This window comes from Ochotona princeps, chromosome 19 (genome assembly GCF_030435755.1).
Source record: "Ochotona princeps isolate mOchPri1 chromosome 19, mOchPri1.hap1, whole genome shotgun sequence".
NCBI lineage: Eukaryota > Metazoa > Chordata > Mammalia > Lagomorpha > Ochotonidae > Ochotona > Ochotona princeps.
Window position 1 is genome coordinate 30,064,311 of NC_080850.1, and position 23,462 is coordinate 30,087,772.

Sequence of the window (23,462 nt, forward strand, 5' to 3'; positions counted from 1 at the left end):
GCTTGTGGCCTGGGAAAGCAATCGAGGACAGCCTAAAGCCTTGGGACCCTGCACCCATTTGGGAGACCCAGAGGAGGATTTGAGCTGTCTTCAGATCAGCACAGCGCCAGCCATTGTGGCCACTTGGGGAGTGAATCAATGGATAGAAGATCTTCCTCTCCATTTCTCCTCCTCTATGTATATCTGACTTGCCAATAAAAAAATCTTTTAAAAAATCAAGTGTGAGCTGATGGTTTGTAGATTTAACATATTTTAAAATAAATAAAAGAAAACTAGATGCAAGAAAAATGTTATTTGCATTCCTGTCCCCAAAACATCCAGTGATTAAAAGCCAGTCAATACATCCTTTGAATAGGATGAAGCAATAAACAATGTTGAAATCTAAACATTGGCAATCATCAAGAATCAATAGAATTATCTCATACTTAGCTTATAGACGCTCTGTGTGTGGGTAGGTTAATGAAAATGAGAGTGAGAGCGAGAGGCTATGGATCAACAGAATGACATTTGAGCATCGAAAGTAGCAGAAACCAATGGTAGACTATAACTGTAAACCAGCAAGGCTAGAATTGGCATAGGAAATAGCTGCAACCATTTGTGAATCAATTTGAATCACACTCAATTTACACAAAAGAATACAGACATTGATGAAAGAAAAATAATACTAAAATTCAAGTTCCTACAAAGCAAGATAGCTTAACTGTTTACTTGGAACCAAAAGAAAATATGCCACGACTTCACAAAGGACATTCACCTCTGAAGGATGGTGGGAATAATCTGGTGAAGGGAAGTCCCCACACAAATAATATTCTAAATACGTATGGAAGAACCAGGTCCTAGGAAGCTAACTTTCAGGAACAGGTTCAGGAAATAAAGCCTTCTACAAGATTTGTGCCAGTACACCAGCAACAAGGAGACAAATAAAACTCACCTGAGTATTTATCGGATCACATTTGCCTGAAACAGTAGCTGAATCTTCAGCTATTAAGAGAGGCTCGCTTTTCCCACAGCTCTCCTGGCTGAGCAGCGTGTCTGCATAGTTGGGCTGAGGGAAGATGAGGTGGCTCCTCCGCGAGTCCGCGGTCAGGGACACCTCATGAGAATAGGTCTGCAGGAAAGCACGCACCCCGTCCACGCCCACCAAGTGTGAGGCTGGCAAGCCTGACAGCCCACCTCCTGATGCCTGGAGCAATCGCGACTTGTGCCAGCGCCTCAGCCTGAGTGCCAGCAGCACAATCACAAAGGCCAGGAAGACACATGACACTGTGGCCACTGCCACCACCAGGTACAGAGTGAGGTCTGCCTCATCAGCTTCCACGGAAGGCTTGAGGCTGCCCAGGTCAGCCAGCACTGCGGGGATGCTGTCGGCCACGGCCACTGTGAGTGTGACAGTGGCTGAGAGAGGCGGCTGCCCGTGGTCCTGGACAGCCACCACCAGGCTCTGTTTGAGTGCATCTCTGTCCAGCAGGGCCCGTGCTGTGCGCACCTCGCCCGTGTGCAGCCCCACAGAGAACAGCCCTGGCTCACTGGCCTTGAGCAGCCGGTAGGACAGCCAGGCGTTCTGGCCAGAGTCCCTGTCCACTGCCACCACCTTGGTCACCAGGTAGCCAGGTTCTGCGGAGCGGGGTGCCAACTCCACGCCTGTGGATCCATCGGTGGGGATGGTGGGATAGAGGATCTCAGGGGCATTGTCGTTCTGGTCCAGCACAAAGAGGGTGAGGGAGGCATTGCTGCTGAGCGGTGGTTCCCCACTGTCACTGGCTGTCACCCAGAGCTGCAGGTCTCGGAACTGCTCATAGTCGAAGGATCGCAGTGCATACAGGACGCCAGTGTCAGAGTTGATGGACACATAGGAGGACAGTGGTACCCCTTGGATGGTGTCTTCAGTTAGAGAGTAAGTAACCTGTGAGTTCTCTTTGCTGTCTGGGTCAAGGGCAGTCACAGAGAAGATGGAGGCTCCTCTGGGGTTGTTTTCGGGAATGTAAGCTGAATAAGAGGAGGAAGCAGAGAAAACTGGAGGGTTGTCGTTGTTGTCTGCCACATTCAGTGTGATGTAAGCTTCTGTCGACAAGGGTGGACTGCCGTGGTCCCGGGCGGTCAGCGTTATGTTGTAGCTCTCGACCTGTTCCCTGTCCAGCTCTCTGCTTGTTACCAGCTTGTAATAATTTCCATAAGTCTTTTCTAACTTAAACGGTAGATTGTTGGGAATGAAACAGGAGACCTGACCGTTTTCTTCAGAATCTTGATCTTGCACTTTCAAAAGAGCAATCACAGTACCAGGAGGAGAATTTTCCAGCACTGAGTTTGTAGCAGAGGTGACAGTTATTTCTGGAGCGTTATCATTCACATCTACAACTGCAATTATCACCTTGGCTGTGGCCAAAAGACCTCCCCCGTCTTGGCCTTGAACTTCCATCTCATAAGATCTGTATTTTTCAAAATCCAGTGAACCCCGAAGCAGAACCTCTCCAGTTTGAGAATTCAACTGGAATAACTCAGAAGCTTTGCTCTCCACGTTCCGGAAGGAATACAGCACCTGCCCATTGGTCCCCTCATCTGGATCTGTTGCATTTACTGCCAGCACCCGTGTTCCAGAGCTGAGGTTTTCGGGAACACTCACTCGGTACAGGGACTGTGTGAACTTGGGGATGTGGTCATTCACGTCGAGGACCACCACCCGCACAGGAATGACGCCCTGGCGCACGGGGTCCCCTCCATCCAAGGCTGTGAGCTGCAGCTGGTGGGTGGCCTCTCTCTCACGGTCCAGGGCCCCCTCCAGCACCAGCTCCGGATTCTTGGCCCCATCGGTTTCGTCTCCCACTTGCAGGGTAAAGTAGCCATTGGGACTGAGCTGGTAGCTCTGGAGGGAATTCACTCCCATATCAGGATCCCTGGCGCTGGGAAGGGGAAACCGCGACCCAGGGGCTGCGTGCTCGCTGACTTTTATCTCTACTTCCTCTTCCTGGAAGCTGGGGGCATTATCATTAATATCCAGTATTTCCACCTCCACTCCGTAAATCTTCAAAGTGTCTTTAACAAGAATTTCTAAATTTAAAAAACAGGAGGACACTGTCTCGCAGAGTTCCTCCCGGTCTATCCTACCCGCTGTGACCAAGCCGCCGCCTCGCGGACTCAGAGCGAACAGCTGCTCCCTACCTTGGGAGACGATGCGGACTCCGCGCTCCGCCAGCTCCCGCGGCTCCAGCCCCAGGTCCTTGGCGATGTTGCCCACCAAGGAGCCTTTATCCAACTCTTCAGGCACTGAATAGCGGATCTGCCCGGCCCCAAACTCCTGCAGCGTCCCCAGGAAGACGCACAGCAGGACCAGCGCGCTGCGGTTCCTGCAATGTGGCCGATTCTCCATAGCCAGGTCGGAGCCGGTATTCCGCGGGTTCTTGAGCCGGTCTATTCCGAATTAGCTTTTGTATTTGCGAGATCCCAGGTCGTCCGCATCCAAAATATATCAGAAGGAAAGTACTTCCAAGTTTCCGGCATCAGGATCCGTGAGTATCCATTTTTTTGTCGGCTTTGTTTGGTCGAGGTGGGGAAGGGAGGGGATCCGCAGCGCGCAGCTTCCCATTCCCCGACTGGTGAACAGCGGCGCCCAGAGCCCACTCTTAAGATTGCAACGACTAAAAACCTAGAGTGCTGGTCCCACAAGAAATAATTACTCACCTTTCTGTGAATCACAATTATGTGTAAAAGCTCAAAACGGCAAATAATCGTTATATAGAGTGACGTCAGAAGTATTCTGATTTCTTATAATTGCAGTAATTACTAAGAGGTCTTGTTTTTTTAAGGAGTTTTCAAATACGAAAGGAATTGCAAACCCGCAGAGTAGATTCAGTTCTAATAGACTTTTACCGATAGCAGGTGTAGCATTTGTCTGTGTAGAAATATCACAAATTTCAACGAAATTATCAGGTAGGACGCATGGCAATTATCCTTACCAATGTGTTTTGAGTAAAAGAAACAATTTGAGAAAAAAAAACTGGATATCATTAGGGTTGTCATTTGTGATGCCCTGATGTAAAAATATTACTTTCACATCCTTAACTAGTATTTTATAGCATGAAGAATTTGAAACTTTCTACATATTTTTACCTTGAAATACCGTTGATGTGTAAGAGGATTGGAAACATTGCATATTTTTACCAACGATGCTTACAGGTATCAAGACTTGCTTTAAAATCTTAACAAAGAAGTTATCTAAAGTCTTGGAAGAGCAGTGCTAATTTGAAATGCATTGGCGTTATTGGAATATAACATACATTAAATTAAACACATATACGTACCTGTTCAGTAGTTTTCTTATCTGTTTCAGCACTGGGAGCTAAAATGCTAGCCAACAGCACAGAAGAACTATCTTTGTTGAGAATATCCTGAGCGGCAGGACAGTGATCAACAGATGTCAGAAAATTAAATTCTGGATGAGTTTGATCTCCAGATACACAAAAATTATAGGCATAGGGTAATGTTCCATCGCAGTAAGATGGGGGAACTCCTGACTTTGGGCATACAACAGACCCAAAGCAGCCTCCCATTGCGGAGCTGGAGGAGCGGTGCAGGCGCAGCGCGATGGCCAGGATCACCGTGAGCAGGAAGAGCACGGAGACGGCGGCCAAGGCCAGCACCAGGTAAAACTGCAGCTCGCCCTGAGGGTCCGAGGGCGCCGCGTGCTCACTCAGGTCCGGCGGCACCTCCTGCAGGCTGTCCGCGAAGACCAGGTGCAGCGTGGCCGTGGCAGACAGCGGCGGCTGCCCGCCATCGCGCACAGCCACCAGCAGGCGCTGGCGGGCCGCGTCCCTGTCGCCCAGGGCGCGCGCTGTGCGCACCTCGCCCGTGCGCAGCCCCAGGCTGAAGAGCCCGGGCTCGCTGGCCTGCAGCACGTGGTACGACAGCCAGGCGTTGTGGCCAGAGTCGGCGTCCACCGCCACCACCTTGGTGACCAGGTAGCCGGGCTCGGCGGCGCGCGGCACCGTGTCGAAGAGCGCCGAGCCGTCGGGCGCCAGCGCCGGGTACAGCACGCGCGGCGCGTTGTCGTTGCGGTCGCCCACCAGCACGCGCACGCTCACGTTGGCGCTGAGTGCGGGCGAGCCCTGGTCGCGGGCCTGCAGCGTGAGGTGGAAGGCGCGCAGCTGCTCGTGGTCCAGGGCGCGCTGCGCGAACAGCACGCCACTGTGTGCGCTCACTGACACGTAGGACGCCAGCGTTTGTGCCTCCAGGTCGCTGGCCACGATGGAGTAGGTGACCTGCCCATTGGAGCCCAGATCCGGGTCGGAGGCGCTGACCTGTGCGATGGAGGCTCCTGGGGGATTGTTCTCTGCCACGTGGACCACGTAGGAGGGCTGCTGGAAGACAGGCGCGTTGTCGTTGACGTCGCCAATGCGCAGGGTGACGACTGAACTGGAGGAGAGTGGTGGCTTGCCTCTGTCAGTGGCGGTGATAGTGACATTGTACTCCGGGTTCTCCTCGCGGTCCAGGGCCCCATCGGTTACTAACTTGTAGTAATTAGTGGAAGAAGAATGAATCTTAAATGGAACATCTTTGCTTAAACTACAAGTGACTTCTCCATTTTCTCCCGAATCTCGGTCTCGTGTTTTGAAAAGAGCCACAACCATTCCGGTGGGAGAATCCTCCAGAATCTTGTCCGACAGAGAAGTGATGATGATTTCCGGGTTGTTGTCGTTTTCGTCTAGGATTTCTACGATGACTTTACACTGCGTGGAGAGACCTCCTTTGTCCCTTGCTTCTACATGCAGTGTGTATTTTTCTACTTCCTCGAAGTCCATTGGCTGCTGAGTTAGAATGTTTCCAGTGGCGGGCTCTAGAGAGAACACCTGCTGTGCATGGTCAACCACTCCCAGGAAGGAGTAAGTGACCTCCGCGTTGATGCCTTCATCCTGGTCAGTGGCCCTGACGCTCAGAATGGAGGTGCCAGGTGGCACGTCTTCCCGGAGGCTGACCCTGTACACATCCTGGCTGAACATTGGAGGATTGTCGTTGGCATCCACCACCAGGATTTGGATCTGCACAGTGCCGCTTCGGGGCGGGTCCCCGCCATCTACTGCGGTCAGCACCAGGGGATGAACCCTCTGCGTTTCTCGGTCCAGGGCCTTTTGCAACACTAATTCTGGGGATTTGCCACCATCTGGGTTATCTTTCACCACCAAGGAGAAAAACTCATTCGGAATTAGTTGGTATTTGCTTAGTGAGTTCATACCAATATCGGGATCTTTTGCAGACTCAAGAACTGTTCTCATGCCCTGGCTGACGGATTCCAGGATTTCTAAAGTTACTTTATCTTTACTGAACTGAGGAGCATGGTCGTTAATGTCCTCAATCATCACAACGACATGAAAAACGTTCAGAGGATTTTCCACCACAGCTTCCAGCTGCAGCTCACACAGCTTTCGCTCTTTGCATATCTGCTCGCGGTCTATTCGGTCCTTCACAAGCAAGTCCCCGCTCTGCGCGTCTACCTGGAAGTGCAGGCTCTCGGCGCTCACACGCAGCTTCCGAGCGGACACATCCCGCACACTGAGCGCCAGGTCCTTGGCCAGGTTCCCCACCACCGAGCCCCTGGCCAGCTCCTCGGGGATAGAGTAGCGGATCGGCTCGCCGAGCGCGGGGCAGAACAAAGGCAGCAGGAAGGGGAGGAGTACCTGTGGCCGGCCGGCTCGGCGCCTCTGCGCGCAGCTCCCTCCCATCGCTCGCGCTAGTGCTGGCTTGCTCCGCGTCTTCCTGGCTGGAGACCGTGCATTCGGCCCCGGAGCGGCAGAGCCCTTGTCTCGGGGCTGGGAATCCTTCTGTGCCGAGCAGGGTGTGAGCAGCCGGGAGCTCTGGTAGTGCGAGAGGGTTCCTTTCTGTTTGCTTTGGTGGCTGTGAGGAACTCCGGGGCTGGAGGCTGAGGACGCCGGGCGTCCGCGCTCTCTCTGCACTGGCCGACAGCGGCGCCCAGAGGCTCCAAGTGGAACTGCATGCTGGTTTTTTCCTAACCACCTTCAGGGAATCTTCATTTTTGAAGAAGTTGATAGCCAAAATATTTGAATCTCACACTGTAGTGATTCCGCTTTTATCATGAAACTCATATTTATGTAGCCAAAGCTATCATTATTGTAGATTTTTTATATTAAAATTGACTTTAAGTAGATGAGAGCATTTTTTTTGGAAATTAAAATAGGCACAAAGGAATATATAGCAAGGGATCTGCAGGTTTCCTGTCCCATGACCCATTACTATCCAATTTTTCCATCAAGACCGTATCACCGCAAGATTGGCAGCGATTCATAACTGGTGAACCATCAAAACCACTTGAGCAAGAACCTCGGAGCATGCCCCACATCCGGGACCTGGGGAGGGTGAGAAATTGGGTGGGCTTTCTCCCTTCATACCCCCCTTTAAACAGAAAGGAAACAATATGGGTATAATAGTCTTACCCACTTTCCTATAATCCTTGAACCTTTTTACCCTAATTAACTATGTAAAGATTATCAAAAAATAATAATACATTAATTTAAAAAATGGTAAAAAAAAAAAGATCGTATCACTGTATTACCATTGCTCCCCTTAAGAGTAATTAACATGGAACTGAAAGTATTGAAGATAAATTTGGTCTTCCATATTAGCCTAGGAAATGGTTTCTTTCCTTCCCTGTTTCTATACGTGGATGAATCCACTACCACAGTTGTAAATCTTACAGGATTGCCACATTGCTTTAAACTAGGTATGTCTGAAAACATTTGCTAACAAGAGCTGCAATATCAAGAGTGTTTTTTTTAAAAAATAGTACGTCAAAATAGGATTGAGACGGATGCATAGCAATTTTGACTCTCACTAACAGAAACTTAATAATTTTAGGGATTTGACAGTTAATTATGACTCTAAAAAGTTTGTTCGCCCAGACCTACGCTCGACTAAATGTTGACTGACTTTAATAAAAATCATGGTCCCCTCAAAAGTACTTTGAGACAGTTGGAAGCCTCTTTATGCTACCAAGTTTAGTGGACACTTCATTGTGTCAATGTTAATGAGATATTGTCATAAATTAATGAGATCAAACCGTCCACATCACTATCTTCACTGGACTGAATGGACTCCTCAGTACCTTCACTGATTAGCTGTTTACAACAGTTTTGAGGTTGTTGCAAAAACTGCATTTTTCTTTTAAATCTTGGTTTGTTTTGACTTTCAGTTTGAGTTTTTAGAGTTTCAGCTGGGTTTTCCTTCTGTGATATTATCAAGTCATCAAATACACTTGCCACACCACAATGTCTGCCTCCTGTCCTTGGGAACATGTACAAATGCATGGCTCATTCCAATTCTTACCCATCTTCAGCCAAAGGGATTGGAGAGTTTAAGAAAAGTGACAAAATGAACAGAGCTCAAAACTTCCTTACTTTCTCTATAAACTTTGCAGAATCTTGATTAAGCAAGGAAATGCTGTATCTCTCCGCAGCATGAAATTAGAGAAAATCAAAAGAATGCTACAGTGTTCCCGGGTATGATTACAGCTGAAAAAGTTGTATAGAGTTGCTAACTGAATATTAAAGAATGTGTAAGAGCTCTCTAGGAAATGCATTCAACTCCAACCACCACAGAGTACAATGTGAAGAATACCAGCAGGACTACAAGGCATAATGAGAAGAGCACAGAGCAACCATGTGTTGAGTTGGGTTTCCAGTGAGGTGTTAATGATATTTACCTACTACTACCAGCTTGCCTTCAAAGCAAGAGCTAGGTTGTTTAAGGGGCCATCGTGTCGGGCCCGGCGGCATGGCCTAGCAGCTAAAGTCCTCGCCTTGAAAGCCCCGGGATCCCATATGGGCACTGGTTCTAATCCCGGCAGCTCCACTTCCCATCCAGCTCCCTGCTTGTGGCCTGGGAAAGCAGTTGAGGACGACCCAATGCATTGGGACACTGCACCCGCGTCGGAGACCCGGAAGAGGTTCCAGGTTCCCGGCTTCGGATTGGCGCGCACCGGCCCGTTGCGGCTCACTTGGGGAGTGAATCATCGGATGGAAGATCCTCCTCTCTGTCTCTCCTCCTCTGTGTATATCTGGCTGTAATAAAATGAATAAATCTTTAAAAAAAAAAAAAAAGGGGGCCATCGTGTCAGCACGTAGTCACCCAGAAGAAAACACAAGCTGACAGGCACTCCTACATGGAAAGCAATTTTAGGGCCTGTTTGCATTCATTACACTATACAATAGATGGGTCTGCAAAGCTAAATGTAACAGCCTTAAGACTACAGCCCTTCATGAAAACTAGGTATGTTTTATCAGAAAGAGGCTTTTTTTTTTAAAAGATTCCCCCTTAATCATCTAATTCTACCCTGCAACATTTAAGGAAAATGCAATCACTGAAACCAAAAGTGTTAGAAAAATAAAGACTAAAACATCATCATGCTGCAAATCGAAAAGCAAAACCAAACATCATGTTGCAAACGAAACAATAAAAATTGAACTCACTGGAACCAGAGGAGCATCTTCTATAGGACACTTCGACTCAGTAAGCAAAGACAAAGGATCTTTTTTTTCACAGCTCTCCTGGCTGAGCAGCGTGTCTGCATAGTTGGGCTGAGGGAAGATGAGGTGGCTCCTCCGCGAGTCCGCGGTCAGGGACACCTCATGAGAATAGGTCTGCAGGAAAGCACGCACCCCGTCCACGCCCACCAAGTGTGAGGCTGGCAAACCTCCTGACGCCTGGAGCAATCGCGACTTGTGCCAGCGCCTCAGCCTGAGTGCCAGCAGCACAATCACAAAGGCCAGGAAGACACATGACACTGTGGCCACTGCCACCACCAGGTACAATGTGAGGTTAGAGTCCTCAGAGTTGTGTGGGGTCTCTAGGCTGCCCAGGTCAGCCAGCACTGCAGGGATGCTGTCGGCCACGGCCACTGTGAGTGTGACAGTGGCCGAGAGAGGCGGCTGCCCGTGGTCCTGGACGGCCACCACCAGGCTCTGCTTGAGTGCATCTCTGTCCAGCAGGGCCCGTGCTGTGCGCACCTCGCCCGTGTGCAGCCCCACAGAGAACAGCCCTGGCTCACTGGCCTTGAGCAGCCGGTAGGACAGCCAGGCGTTCTGGCCAGAGTCCCTGTCCACTGCCACCACCTTGGTCACCAGGTAGCCAGGTTCTGCGGAGCGGGGTGCCAGCTCCACGCCTGTGGATCCATCGGTGGGGATGGTGGGGTAGAGGATCTCAGGGGCATTGTCGTTCTGGTCCAGCACAAAGAGGGTGAGGGAGGCATTGCTGCTGAGCGGTGGTTCCCCACTGTCACTGGCTGTCACCCAGAGCTGCAGGTCTCGGAACTGTTCATAGTCGAAAGATCTCAATGCGTACAGGATGCCGTTGTGGGAGTTGATGGAGATGTAGGAAGACAAGGGCGCCCCCTGGATAGTGTCTTCAGCGATTGAGTAAATTACTTGGGCGTTCTCTTTGCTGTCTGGATCCAAAGCTGTCACGGAGAAGATGGAGGCACCCCTGGGGTTGTTCTCTGGGATATAGGTAAAGTAGGAGGTGCGAGAGAAGCTGGGCGGGTTATCATTAATATCTGCCACTTGCAGGGTAAAATGAGTTTCTGTTGATAGAGGTGGACTTCCCCCGTCTTTGGCTGTCACTGTTATGTTGTAGGAGGATGTCTGTTCCCTGTCCAGGGCAGTGTGTGTCACCAATCTGTAGTAACTATCGATGGACTTCTCTAATTTAAATGGTAGATTTTCTTGGATTGAACAGGTCACCAATCCGTTCTGACCAGAGTCTAAATCATGCACGTTTAAAAGGGCTATGACAGTTCCAGGAGGAGAGTCCTCGGCCACTGGGCTGAACAGAGATGTGACGGTCACCTCTGGACTGTTGTCATTTACATCTTCTAATGTAATTAGCACCTTTGCAGTGGCAAGATATGCTCCTCCATCTTCTGCTTGTATTTCTAGTTCGTAGAAGCCTGCTTCTTCATAATCCAGATTTTCTGATATTTTTATTTCCCCAGTATGTCTGTTTAGTTGGAATTTCAACAGCTGCGTGTCAGATAATCTTCGGAATGAGTATGTCACTTCCCCATTGGCTCCTTCGTCCTTGTCGGTGGCAGTCACAGTGAGCAGCTGCGTGCCCACGGGCAAATTCTCGGGGACACTCACTCGGTATTCAGGCACAGTGAAGACAGGTGCGTTATCGTTGGTATCGAAGACTGTCACACTGATGAGGACCGTGCCAGATCGGACGGGGTCACCCCCGTCGGAGGCGGTTAGGACCAGGTGGTGGACTGCCTCTTCCTCTCGATCTAGAGCTCGCTCCAGTACCAGCTCTGGGTACTTGGCACCATTGGCACGACTCTGAACTGCCAGGGAGAAGTGCTGATTGGAGCTGAGCTGGTAGCTCTGCAGGGAGTTCACGCCCACATCCGGATCAACAGCTTCCAGGAGAGGAAAGCGCATCCCAGGAGCGACATTCTCATTAATTTTTACTTCCAAAGTCTCTGCTTGGAATTTCGGGGCATTATCATTGATATCAATAACCTCTATTTCAATTCCAAAAAGTTTCACTCTATCCTCATCCAGGATGTTAATATTTAGCAGGCACCGCGCACTATGGGCACAGAGCTCCTCGCGGTCTATTCTGCCCGCCGTGACCAAGCTGCCGCTGCGCGCGTTCAGAGCGAACAGCTGCGCCCTACCTCGGGAGACGATGCGGACTCCGCGCTCCGCCAGCATCCGCGGCTCCAGCCCCAGGTCCTTGGAGATATTCCCCACGAAGGAGCCCTTCTCCAACTCCTCAGGAACGGAGTAGCGGATCTGCCGAGCTCCGCAGTCCCACGGCATCCAGAAGAAAAGGAAGAGAAGGACCAGCTCGCTGTGTTCCGAGAGATTCCTTTCAGTGGCCATTGTTGTTTGGTGGCAGAATCCTCACCAAATCTTCTTTTGATGCGTTGAATATTTCAAACGCTTCCTTTTCCTTTCGGTGGCTGCCTGTGCCCCTTAAATTCCAGGATCAGTTCTGCTGCAGCCCTGAGCCGATCTCTGTACGAACCGGGAGCTTTGTGTTGTCAGAGCCCTGAGAAGCGAGTTTGAGAGCGGACTGCATTTCTTTCCTAGTAGGCCAACAGCGGCGCCCAGAGTCCTAAGAAGTTACTGCACCTACCAGAGTGTTTTGGTAACGCAACGCAAATGCTGCTTTCTCTCCCTTCAGATTGTTTTAATTTATATTGATTCTTTGGTTTCCTCGCTCATACACTTACCTAATCGCTATTTTTAGGTTTCTTAGTGGGGTTGGATATAATGGAATGAAAATACTATAAAATGTTCAAGTGATAATATTTGTTTAAATGTGTATTTGCAACACATTTTCCTAAAAGAAATGCACGCACTTGGGAAGATAAACAACGCTTATTTTATATCCTATAAGCTTTCAGCTAGTCAGAAAGTTTTACAACTTTATCTGAAATTGTGATTTAAATGGTCAGTTATGTTTAGTGTACATTCCTATAGAAACTATATTACATATGCCCTTATTAAATAGATCACTTTGAAGTAATTTTTACATAATTAATATTCTTAGCTTATTATGCAAGAGATTTCAAAATCTTCATTTCCAAAAGTAGATTTGCTGATCCTAAATTAAACCTTTGATTTTGAAAAAAACTATAGTTTTTCTTATAGTTTTATCAGGAGTTATTTTGACCTGTTTAAATGAATTGGGCAAGTAATCACAAACTAAAACATGTCACAGACACAAATTAAAATGCATTATAAAAATAAAAATGCATTGCAGTGGAAAGAAATACATATAAGAAATTTAATTGCTAAAATGGACATATAATATCACAGGTTTCAATAATTCTTATGTCAATGGTTGATCCTATCAGGGCATTGATTCATGTAAATGCCCTCCTCCCTTGGGCAGTTTGTAGGCACCCTACAGGCAGCTCACACATCTTTCCCTGCTATGCATTTCAGCCCAACAGCCGCCCATCCCTCAAATGGGAGGGCTTTGGAGAGCTCACAGAGAACAGGTGTTGAGCAGTGTTCATAGCACTATGCTCCAAGAATGGAATATTTTGGATATTCTACTTTTCCCCTTCAAAGATCTTAAGTCAAATGCAGAGACAGGGGCTGAGAGCAAAGCCAACGCAATTTTGGCTTTCTTGAAAATTTCTTTTTCTTACCAGTAGAGCAAGAGACTGAGAAAGAGTATGCCTTGAAATCCAAAAATTATAGGGACCCGAAATATAGAAGGAAGACAGAAGGACCAAAAAGTAGAGAAGATATATCTTCCTAGGGTGGTTGGTATGAAGTTCTGGGGACCATAGAAGTGTTTCAAATCTGAACTCAGGTTTGAATCTTCTCCCAAGGGAAAACACACACACACCTACATGCTCCCCACACAGTTTTAGAGTTGGAAGATGTACTGGTTGTTTCCTTCTGAGATCAATAGTTTGGGAAAAATGAAGCAAGACACATACAGACACCTAAGAGAGTATTTGTAATTAAAACATCTAGGAAAAGAACACCTGCTATGATATCTAATGCACGCTTGAATATTTTAACTGTAAAAACATAAGCAGCATTTGTAAAGTTTATATGAAAGCTTAATAACTTTGAGTATATAGGTTATTTGGTTGGAAGGTAACACTATCACTTGCTTTTGATAATCAGAGTTTAAGATTATTTGCAATTGAGATGCCTTCTTACCAAATTATAGAGCAACTTACTAACCAAATTAAGCCTTGATTCCAGCTTTGTGCTAATGTAAACCCTCACAGCACTGTTGTCTCAGGTTGCTGGGTTCCTACCGCCCATGTGGGAGACCTGAATTAAATTCCAGGTTCTGACTCCTACCCTGCCCAACCTCAGAACGGGACATTTGAGGAAAGAACCAGCAGAAGGGAAAGTTCTGAGAACCAGCAGAGGGGACAGTACTCCATTTCCCTTTGATTTTTTTCTCCCTTCCTTTAAAAAACAAACATTTAAAAGAAGAAAATATTATTGCTATAAAAAGTTATGCTCGAGATATTAGAAAATAAAAGAATATTACACACACACACACACACACACACACACAAAATGGGTAACTCACCGGTGTTAGAGTCTCTGGTTGAGCCGTGAATCCATCCCCATCATGAATTGGAATTAAGGCTCCAGGAGAATCACTAAAAACTACATCTTGAGTGGAATGCAAGGGCGCAGTATATTTTAGGAAATTAAACTCTGCCGTACCTGTGTGTGCATGGCACATACTGTAGGAATAAGGTAAAGAGCCCTCGATAAAGTTTGGGGCAACTCCGGTCCCAGGCTTTGAGCATACAACAGACCCAAAGCAGCCTCCCATTGCGGAGCTGGAGGAGCGGCGCAGGCGCAGAGCGATGGCCAGGATCACCGTGAGCAGGAAGAGCACGGAGATGGCGGCCAAGGCCAGCACCAGGTAAAACTGCAGCTCGCCCTGAGGGTCCGAGGGCGCTGCGTGCTCACTCAGGTCCGGCGGCACCTCCTGCAGGCTGTCCGCGAAGACCAGGTGCAGCGTGGCCGTGGCAGACAGCGGCGGCTGCCCGCCATCGCGCACAGCCACCAGCAGGCGCTGGCGGGCCGCGTCCCTGTCGCCCAGGGCGCGCGCTGTGCGCACCTCGCCCGTGCGCAGCCCCAGGCTGAAGAGCCCGGGCTCGCTGGCCTGCAGCACGTGGTACGACAGCCAGGCGTTGTGGCCAGAGTCGGCGTCCACCGCCACCACCTTGGTGACCAGGTAGCCGGGCTCGGCGGCGCGCGGCACCGTGTCGAAGAGCGCCGAGCCGTCGGGCGCCAGCGCCGGGTACAGCACGCGCGGCGCGTTGTCGTTGCGGTCGCCCACCAGCACGCGCACGCTCACGTTGGCGCTGAGTGCGGGCGAGCCCTGGTCGCGGGCCTGCAGCGTGAGGTGGAAGGCGCGCAGCTGCTCGTGGTCCAGGGCGCGCTGCGCGAACAGCACGCCACTGTGTGCGCTCACTGACACGTAGGACGCCAGCGTTTGTGCCTCCAGGTCGCTGGCCACGATGGAGTAGGTGACCTGCCCATTGGAGCCCAGATCCGGGTCGGAGGCGCTGACCTGCGCGATGGAGGCTCCTGGGGGATTGTTCTCTGCCACGTGGACCACGTAGGAGGGCTGCTGGAAGACAGGCGCGTTGTCGTTGACATCGCCAATGTGCACTGTGACACTTGAGCTTGAGGAGAGTGGTGGCTTGCCTCTGTCAGTGGCCGTGATGGTGACATTGTACTCTGGGGTCTGCTCGCGGTCCAGGGCCCCATCGGTTACTAACTTGTAGAAGTTACTGGAAGAAGAATGGATCTTGAAAGGAATGTCTCTTTCTATAGTACACGTAACTTCCCCGTTTCTTCCAAAATCCCGGTCTCGTGTTTTGAAGAGGGCTATGACCATGCCTGGAGGGGAATCCTCCAGAATCTTGTCCGACAGAGAAGTGATGATGATTTCCGGGCTGTTATCATTTTCGTCTAGGATTTCTACGATGACTTTACACTGCGTGGAGAGACCTCCTCCATCTCGTGCTTCAACTTCCATTGTATATCTTTCTACCTCTTCGAAATCCAATGACTGGTTGTTTATAATCACGCCTGTCTTGTCATCCAGAGAGAACGTGTTCCGCGTGCTCTGGGCAGTGCTGCGTAAGTAGTACGTTATTTCCGCATTGACGCCCTCGTCCTGGTCAGTGGCCATCACCTGCAACACGGAGGATCCTGGGGGAAGACTTTCACTGAGGCTCACTCTGTATTCGTTCTTGCTGAACACGGGAGGGTTATCATTGGTGTCCCTGACCAAGATGTCTATGCGAACGGTGGCGCTTCGTGGCGGGTCCCCTCCATCCCAGGCGGTAAGTGTCAAGCGATGATATCTGTGCTCTTCTCGGTCTAGAGTTTTCTCCAGGGATAACTCTGGGTATTTGCCGCCGTCAGAATTGACTCTCACCATTAGAGAAAAATAAGGGCTAGGGCTTATTTGATAATCCTTAATAGAATTTGTGTTTATATCAGGATCAGTGGCAGCATCAAGGGGTATTCGTGCACCAGCAGCTACAGATTCCAGGATTTCTAAATGTATTTCCTTTTGATCGAACTGAGGAGCATGGTCGTTAATGTCCTCAATCATCACAACGACATGAAAAACGTTCAGAGGATTTTCCACCACAGCTTCCAGCTGCAGCTCACACAGCTTTCGCTCTTTGCATATCTGCTCGCGGTCTATTCGGTCCTTCACAAGCAAGTCCCCGCTCTGCGCGTCTACCTGGAAGTGCAGGCTCTCGGCGCTCACACGCAGCTTCCGAGCGGACACATCCCGCACACTGAGCGCCAGGTCCTTGGCCAGGTTCCCCACCACCGAGCCCCTGGCCAGCTCCTCGGGGATAGAGTAGCGGATCGGCTCGCCGAGCGCGGGGCAGAACAAAGGCAGCAGGAAGGGGAGGAGTACCTGTGGCCGGCCGGCTCGGCGCCTCTGCGCGCAGCTCCCTCCCATCGCTCGCGCTAGTGCTGGCTTGCTCCGCGTCTTCCTGGCTGGAGACCGTGCATTCGGCCCCGGAGCGGCAGAGCCCTTGTCTCGGGGCTGGGAATCCTTCTGTGCCGAGCAGGGTGTGAGCAGCCGGGAGCTCTGGTAGTGCGAGAGGGTTCCTTTCTGTTTGCTTTGGTGGCTGTGAGGAACTCCGGGGCTGGAGGCTGAGGACGCCGGGCGTCCGCGCTCTCTCTGCACTGGCCGACAGCGGCGCCCAGAGGCTCCAAGTGGAACTGCATTTTAGTCTTTTTCTTTTGAGTGGTTTTTATCTCTAAAATGTATGTATTGTTCTTTGAAAAATGTAGCTAAAAATGAGCTTCAACTTTTAGCCTCAGCATGGCATCCCAGTGGATAATGTTGTTTTCATTGTTTTAAATAAATTTGTTGTGGATGATTTTATACGTGTACAGAAGCAGTAATGATGTGTGTTACATTGTGAACCTTCACACACCCATCACCCAGTTGTGATTATGATGAAGGACCAATCTTTGTTCAACATATTCTGCCTCCCCCCTAAAACCAAGATGTGATGGTTCAGTTAATTCTTCTCTGAGTTGAAGTAGTAATATCAAGTACTGCTAAGGCTGTCCTATAATTTGTTACTGAAGTATACTAAATGCTGTCTGGGTGAGGAACAGGAGGATTCGGCTTTTCCACACTCTGTGTCATCACCCATCCAGTGCGGCTTGTGCCCTGATTTTGCACACAAGTGGTCTTTTTTATAGAAGCATTTACTTACCAATAGGTATATCAATATCTATGTTGAGTTCCCAAATTAACACAGATATTGATATTTATAAATACTAGGTACAAATATTATTCCCAGGACAGTAATTTTAAGTTATTTTTCCTACTGCAGATTTAAAAATAATGCTCTGTAGAGAGTTTTCTTTGTTTCCCCCCAGCAGCTTAAGTATGAAAGACTGAAATAATTTAAATATCGTTCTGTAATAATAGATCATCAAACTTGTTGGTTTCTATTGTTATATAAATGAAAAAAAGAAAATTCAGAAAAGTAATTATAAAGACAAAACCAATCCCTATTTTCTCAGAAATGACTATAATCATCAACTCATCTATGGTTTGATCAGAACTTTGAGTCAACCTCAAGGCCTATTGTCAGATCATTGCCTGAAATGTCATTTGTTACTAGGAAGTTGACATTTGTTTATGTGTGAAGACTTGCTTATTTGAAAGGCAGAGAGAGAGCAGGGAGTGAGTATGAGGGAGGAGAGAGATCTTCATTTACTGGGTTTCTTCCCAAGTGATTACACTAGCCAGATCTGGGCCAGGGCAAACCAGGAGCCAAGAACTCTATCCTGGCCTCTCACAAGAGTGACAGGTGTGCAAGGATTTGGGCCATCAACTGTTATTTTTCCAGGCACATTAGCAGAGAACTGGATCAAAAGTGGAGCAACTGATATTTGAACCATAAGAAATGTTGGCATTGCAAGTGGCAGCTTGACCTGTCATGCCACAAAGTAGGTCCCAAATTCATGTTTAAGATCATGTTAAATAATATGTTCTTTCATAAAAATTTCTTAGAATCTCCCTATCAATTCCTAGGGACTATTTCTCTAAATGATACAGAATTCATCTCTAGATTCAAATAGTAGTCTGCACAGCTGAATGATTTTTTTCTCTGTCCTTTCCTAGTGTTCAGCTCTAGAAACCTCTTTTGAGCAAGCATATTATGCAGGAAAGTATAAAATTACACTACTCCCCACAATATGATATCACAACACTAAAAAATGAAAAAAAAAGGGATAGGAGGAATAAACAATGCTGCCACAGTCATGATTAGGAGAATAAAATGCTTTTGTTTCGAGGGCTGGAAATAGATAACTAAAATTAGAATACCTTACTCAGCAAAGATCTTTAAAAGGAACGTATTCTACAACCTGCGAAAGTATTACCTCAAAGGGGTCATTTCGTGACGGATTTCTCTAAGACACTTATTTTCCCTGGAATTTGTCCTTATACAAGTAGAATCAGCTATAGAGATTACTGAGGAGTAAGATTGCCCCAATTCAGGCACTGGAGACTACAAGGACCCATAAATTTCCAATCTAGAAATCCAGCCAGAAATTAGTAGTGACCCATAGCTACCATCCACGCAAGCGCAACCAAAGAACCACCCGGCTAGAGGATCAAAAGAGCCATCCCGGGAAGAATGGTTTCTATTCACTAGATAATTATTACGAAAAAGTGAAAATAAGCAGATAACCAATATATCACTCCTTTTAGATGTCAGATAAAGGATTAGGTTAAGAACTCAATAGTTAAGACAGATTCATACCAACATACTCAATCCTGAACACACAGACATAAAAGGGAAAACCAATCATAGAAAAACATAAGAAAAAAATAAAAAGAACTCACAGGAACTAGAGGGGTATTTTGAATGGGAAGCCTGGAATCAAGTGAATCGCATGAAGGCTCGCTTTTCCCACAGCTTGCCTGGCTGAGGAGTGTGTCCATGTAGTTTGGCTTTGGAAAGATGAGGTGGCTCTTGCCAGAGTCAGCAGTGAGGGAAAATTCCTGGGAATAGGTCTGCAGGAAGGCCTGCACCCCGTCCACGCCTACAAGCTGTGAGGGGGTCATGCCCAATGAACTGGCACCATTGGACTGCAACAGAAAGGAGGTATACCTGCGTCTCAGCCTGAGCGCCAATAGCACAATCACAAAAGCCAGGAAGACACACGACACTGTGGCCACTGCCACCACAAGGTACAGCGTGAGGTCTGATTCATCCACATCAGTAGATGGATTGAGGTGGCCCAGGTCAGCCAGCACTGCAGGGATGCTGTCGGCTACGGCCACTGTGAGCGTGACAGTGGCCGAGAGAGGCGGCTGCCCGTGGTCCTGGACGGCCACCACCAGGCTCTGCTTGAGTGCATCTCTGTCCAGCAGGGCCCGCGCTGTGCGCACCTCGCCCGTGTGCAGCCCCACAGAGAACAGCCCTGGCTCACTGGCCTTGAGCAGCCGGTAGGACAGCCAGGCGTTCTGGCCAGAGTCCCTGTCCACTGCCACCACCTTGGTCACCAGGTAGCCAGGTTCTGCGGAGCGGGGTGCCAGCTCCACGCCTGTGGATCCATCGGTGGGGAGGGTGGGGTAGAGGATCTCGGGGGCATTGTCATTCTGGTCCAGCACAAAGAGGGTGAGGGAGGCATTGCTGCTGAGTGGTGGTTCTCCACTGTCACTGGCTGTCACCCAGAGCTGCAGGTCTCGGAACTGCTCATAATCAAAGGAGCGCAAGGCATACAGCACACCCGTGTCTGAGTTGATGGAGACAAAGGAAGAGAGAGGAGCACCCTGGATGGTGTCTTCAGCCAAGGAGTAAGTAACTCTAGCGTTCTCATCATTATCAGGGTCAAAGGCACTCAGCATGAAGATGGAGGTACCTCTGGGGTTGTTCTCAGGGAGGAAGACTGAGTAGGACGCTTGAGAGAAAGCAGGTGGATTGTCATTGATGTCAGCTACTTTCAGAGAGATGTGGATCTCTGTGGACAGGGCTGGGTTTCCTCTGTCTGTGGCCCTCACTGTGATGTTATAGTCAGAGGCCTTTTCTCGGTCAAGAGTTTGGGCTGTCGTCAATCGATAATAATCGTCAATGGAGTTTTCCAACTTAAAAGGCAGACTGTCCGGGATGGAACAAACAACTTGGCCATTCTTCCCGGAGTCTCGGTCATGGGCGTTGAAAAGAACCACCACTGTTCCCTGGGGAGCATCTTCCCTCACTGGGCTAAACAGAGACGCAATGGTCACTTCCGGTCTGTTGTCATTTACATCTTCCACAGAGATCAGCACTTTGGCACGCCCTTTTAGTCCCCCACCATCTTCAGCCTGTATTTCCATTTCATAGAAGGAACATTCCTCATAATCAAGGCTTTTTACGATTGATATTTCTCCAGTAGTTTCATTAAGCAGGAATAACGGGGATTGTTCCTCATTAATTTTCCTGAATTTGTATACCACCTTCCCGTTGGCTCCCTCGTCCAGGTCGCTGGCTCTCACGGTGAGCAGCTGAGTACCCTGGAGCACGTTCTCAGGCACTTTGACCCGGTAGGTCGGCTGAGCAAACACCGGGGCGTTGTCGTTTGTATCCAGCACGGTCACGCGGATGTGCGCGGTGCTGGAGCGCCGCGGCTCGCCGCCGTCTAGGGCGGTGAGGATCAGGTGGTGGACGGCCTCCTGCTCGCGGTCCAGGGCGCGCTCCAGCACCAGCTCGGGCCGGACAGCCCCATCGTCTCCGGTTTGCACGTCCAGGGAGAAGTGCAGATTGGGACTGAGCTGGTAGCTCTGCAGGGAGTTCATGCCCACATCCGGGTCCACAGCCTCAGGCAGTGGATAACGCGCACCAGGAGCAGCGATTTCATTAATTTTTATTTCCAAATTTCCAGCCTCAAATTTCGGTTTATTATCGTTGACATCAGTTATTTCTATTTCCACTCCATAAAGTTTCACTTTGTCTTCAACCAAAACTTTCAGGCTCAGCACGCACCGCGCGCTCTGGGCACAGAGCTCCTCGCGGTCTACCCTGCCCGCCGTGACCAAGCTGCCGCTGCGCGCGTTCAGAGCAAACAGCTGCGCCCTCCCTCGGGACATTATGCGAACTCCGCGTCCCGCCAGCTCCCGCGGCTCCAGCCCCAGGTCCTTGGAAATATTCCCCACGAAGGAACCCTTCTCCAACTCCTCGGGCACGGAGTAGCGGATCTGAGTCGCTCTGGCCTCTCCCAGTGTCCCCAGGAGCGCGCACAGCAGGACCAGTCTTCTGCCTTGCAGGCGCAAGTGTGGAGCTGCCATTGTTGCTTTGTTAGGGATTTTTCTCAGAAGGCTGCGCATGCTTGCTGCCTCATTAGGTTCTTGCTTACCTCTCGCAGAGGACCCTGACCTGTTTCCTCAGGAGAAACCGGGTGCTCCACGTTCGGACTTTGGATTTCTTCGCAGCCTGAAAGGCAATTCTCGAGCTCTGTGGAGTTTGCGTACTGGCAGAGCTGACCATCCGAGTCTTGGCTTGCTGGGTTTTTCTTGGGGAACAGCGGCGCTCAGAGTCCTTCGGTGTTACTACATCGTTAATGCCTGCAGCGTTTGGTCCTAGATGTCTGATAAATACTGTTCTAATTTTGATTTTAGGCTTTTTGAGTATTTTCTTGTGTCCATATTTTAAAAGCAAGGTGTCATTTTTGGCATCTGAGTTTTAAGTGAAGTGAGACAATTTCTGTACTTTGAAATTAATTTCCTGTTATTTTTAGATTATTTTTGCTCTGGACAGAATTGCCTCTTCCTCTGATATGTACACTGTTATTCTAAACTGTATTATATGTTTGCTATAATTTTTCGGAAATACGTATGATGTGCACACTTTGGAAATATGATACATTTTTAGTTTTAATTCCAGACCTGAAATTAATTGCCTGTTATTGTTAGATTATTTTGCTCTGGACAGAAGTGCCTCTTCCTCTGATATGTACATTGTTATTCTAAAATGTGTTATATATTTTCTATAATTTTTCGGAAATACGTATGATGTGCACACTTTGGAAATATGATACATTTTTAGTTTTAATTCCAGACCTATGTGTATGATCATATAACATCATTGCGTAAAGATGTAGACACATTGTCCACATTGATGCTCCCTAATGAGATTAATTTACTTGATGGCTTATGTGGGGAAAGATTGAAAATCTTTTGGTCATAAATATAATTTAATCATTCAAACTAGTTCTTCTCCACTTGAAATTGTTAAATTTAACAGGAGTAGATTTTTAAAATGTTCATTTCTGTCATTGCTTCATTGTTCTAATACTTCAAAAATGACACTTCCTGAATGAACTCATGATCCATACACAGTTTGGAAGATGCAAACGAACAGGGAAAAGCAATATCAATGTTAATTCCACATCAAGAAGGCATGTGATATTAACTTGATCTTTAGCTTCTTGTTCTAAAGGTTGTTTAAGCTTAGGTCGAAATTTGAAAGAACATTAACTATACAACAAAGCAGCGGTTCTGAAAGGTCAGTTCTACAAAGGGAGTGTCCCTGTAAGAAGTCTCTATAATTAGAGTCAATGTACTGCAATCACTTGCTAAGGTAAACCAGCAAAAGGCCTCTGCCAGTGTATCCCATGAGACCAGAACTTTTTGCCTTACAAGTGAGCCCCATCAACCCATGCAGAAACATCTAGTGCCGTACACATAGGGCTAAAAATGATAGGACAATGCCTTTTCCTTTTATTCTTCAAAGATTGAATACCAAGTAAAACAGCCAAAGAATTAAAGAAAATAGCATTTCATTTTCCTTAGCAAGTTTGTTCTCAGGTCAGGATCAGAAAGGAAAAGGTATGTTCAAAAACTGAAAGAACTTAAAAACTGATTGGCTGTATTGAATTCATGCACATCTCGTTCCCACCTCCATCCCTCTAATGCATACATACAGAACACAAGGTAGTTTTCCATGTTACTGCAGGAGAGTGAACAATTCATGAATAACTAAGTAAGAGGAAAGCAGCTCACTCAATAAAAGAATAAGGGGAGTAAAAACAAGAAGGAAAACTATATTTGTAAAATCAATTAAGACATTAATTAGATGTTTTGGAGCTTAAAGAATGAATAAAATGATTTCCCGTACTAAATTGAATGTTTATTTGCATAAGAGAACTACATATAAAAATATAAGGGATGAGGAAATTTGTAAATATGAGTAGTATCGATAAAAAGGCAAAAAGGTATAAGTTTTTGTCATAAAGGTAGGCATACACTCTCACAAGGATATAGCTATAAAAACTACCTCCACTTATGTCACACAACCACACACAATTTACCAAAATCCTGGAGGAACAAACTTCCACACTCTTGAAGTATAACCTCCAAGATGCAAACTCACTAGACACAACAGGATAATCTATTCAAATACAAATTTAGAAAATTAGATG

At 48.0% G+C, this 23,462-nt stretch overlaps 2 protein-coding genes across 12 annotated transcripts in view; both read right to left on the reverse strand.

Moving 5' to 3' along the window:
* The window catches only part of LOC101522188 (protocadherin gamma-C3), a 179,420-nt gene that overhangs the window by 80,630 nt on the left and 75,328 nt on the right, over positions 1-23,462 (reverse strand). Inside the window, exons 1-2 of one of the 11 annotated variants that reach the window (XM_058677441.1) lie at positions 9,695-12,288; positions 932-1,176 (exon numbers count right to left, since the gene is read on the reverse strand). The exons of 8 other annotated variants lie outside the window; for them this stretch is intronic. In XM_058677441.1, coding sequence (XP_058533424.1) covers positions 932-1,176; positions 9,695-11,882 — 2,433 coding nt within the window. In that variant the 5' untranslated portion in view covers positions 11,883-12,288. Of the gene's footprint in view, positions 1-931; positions 1,177-4,295; positions 7,224-9,694; positions 12,289-14,073; positions 16,978-23,462 lie in introns of those variants that run through there. 2 more of the 11 variants (XM_058677447.1, XM_058677449.1) reach the window with 2 other exon arrangements.
* On the reverse strand, positions 18,807-21,661 carry LOC101528225 (protocadherin gamma-A9-like). Its single transcript, XM_058677869.1, is given in 2 exon segments — positions 18,807-18,900; positions 18,902-21,661. Coding segments are annotated over 2 exon segments (2,562 nt in total). The 5' UTR covers positions 21,370-21,661.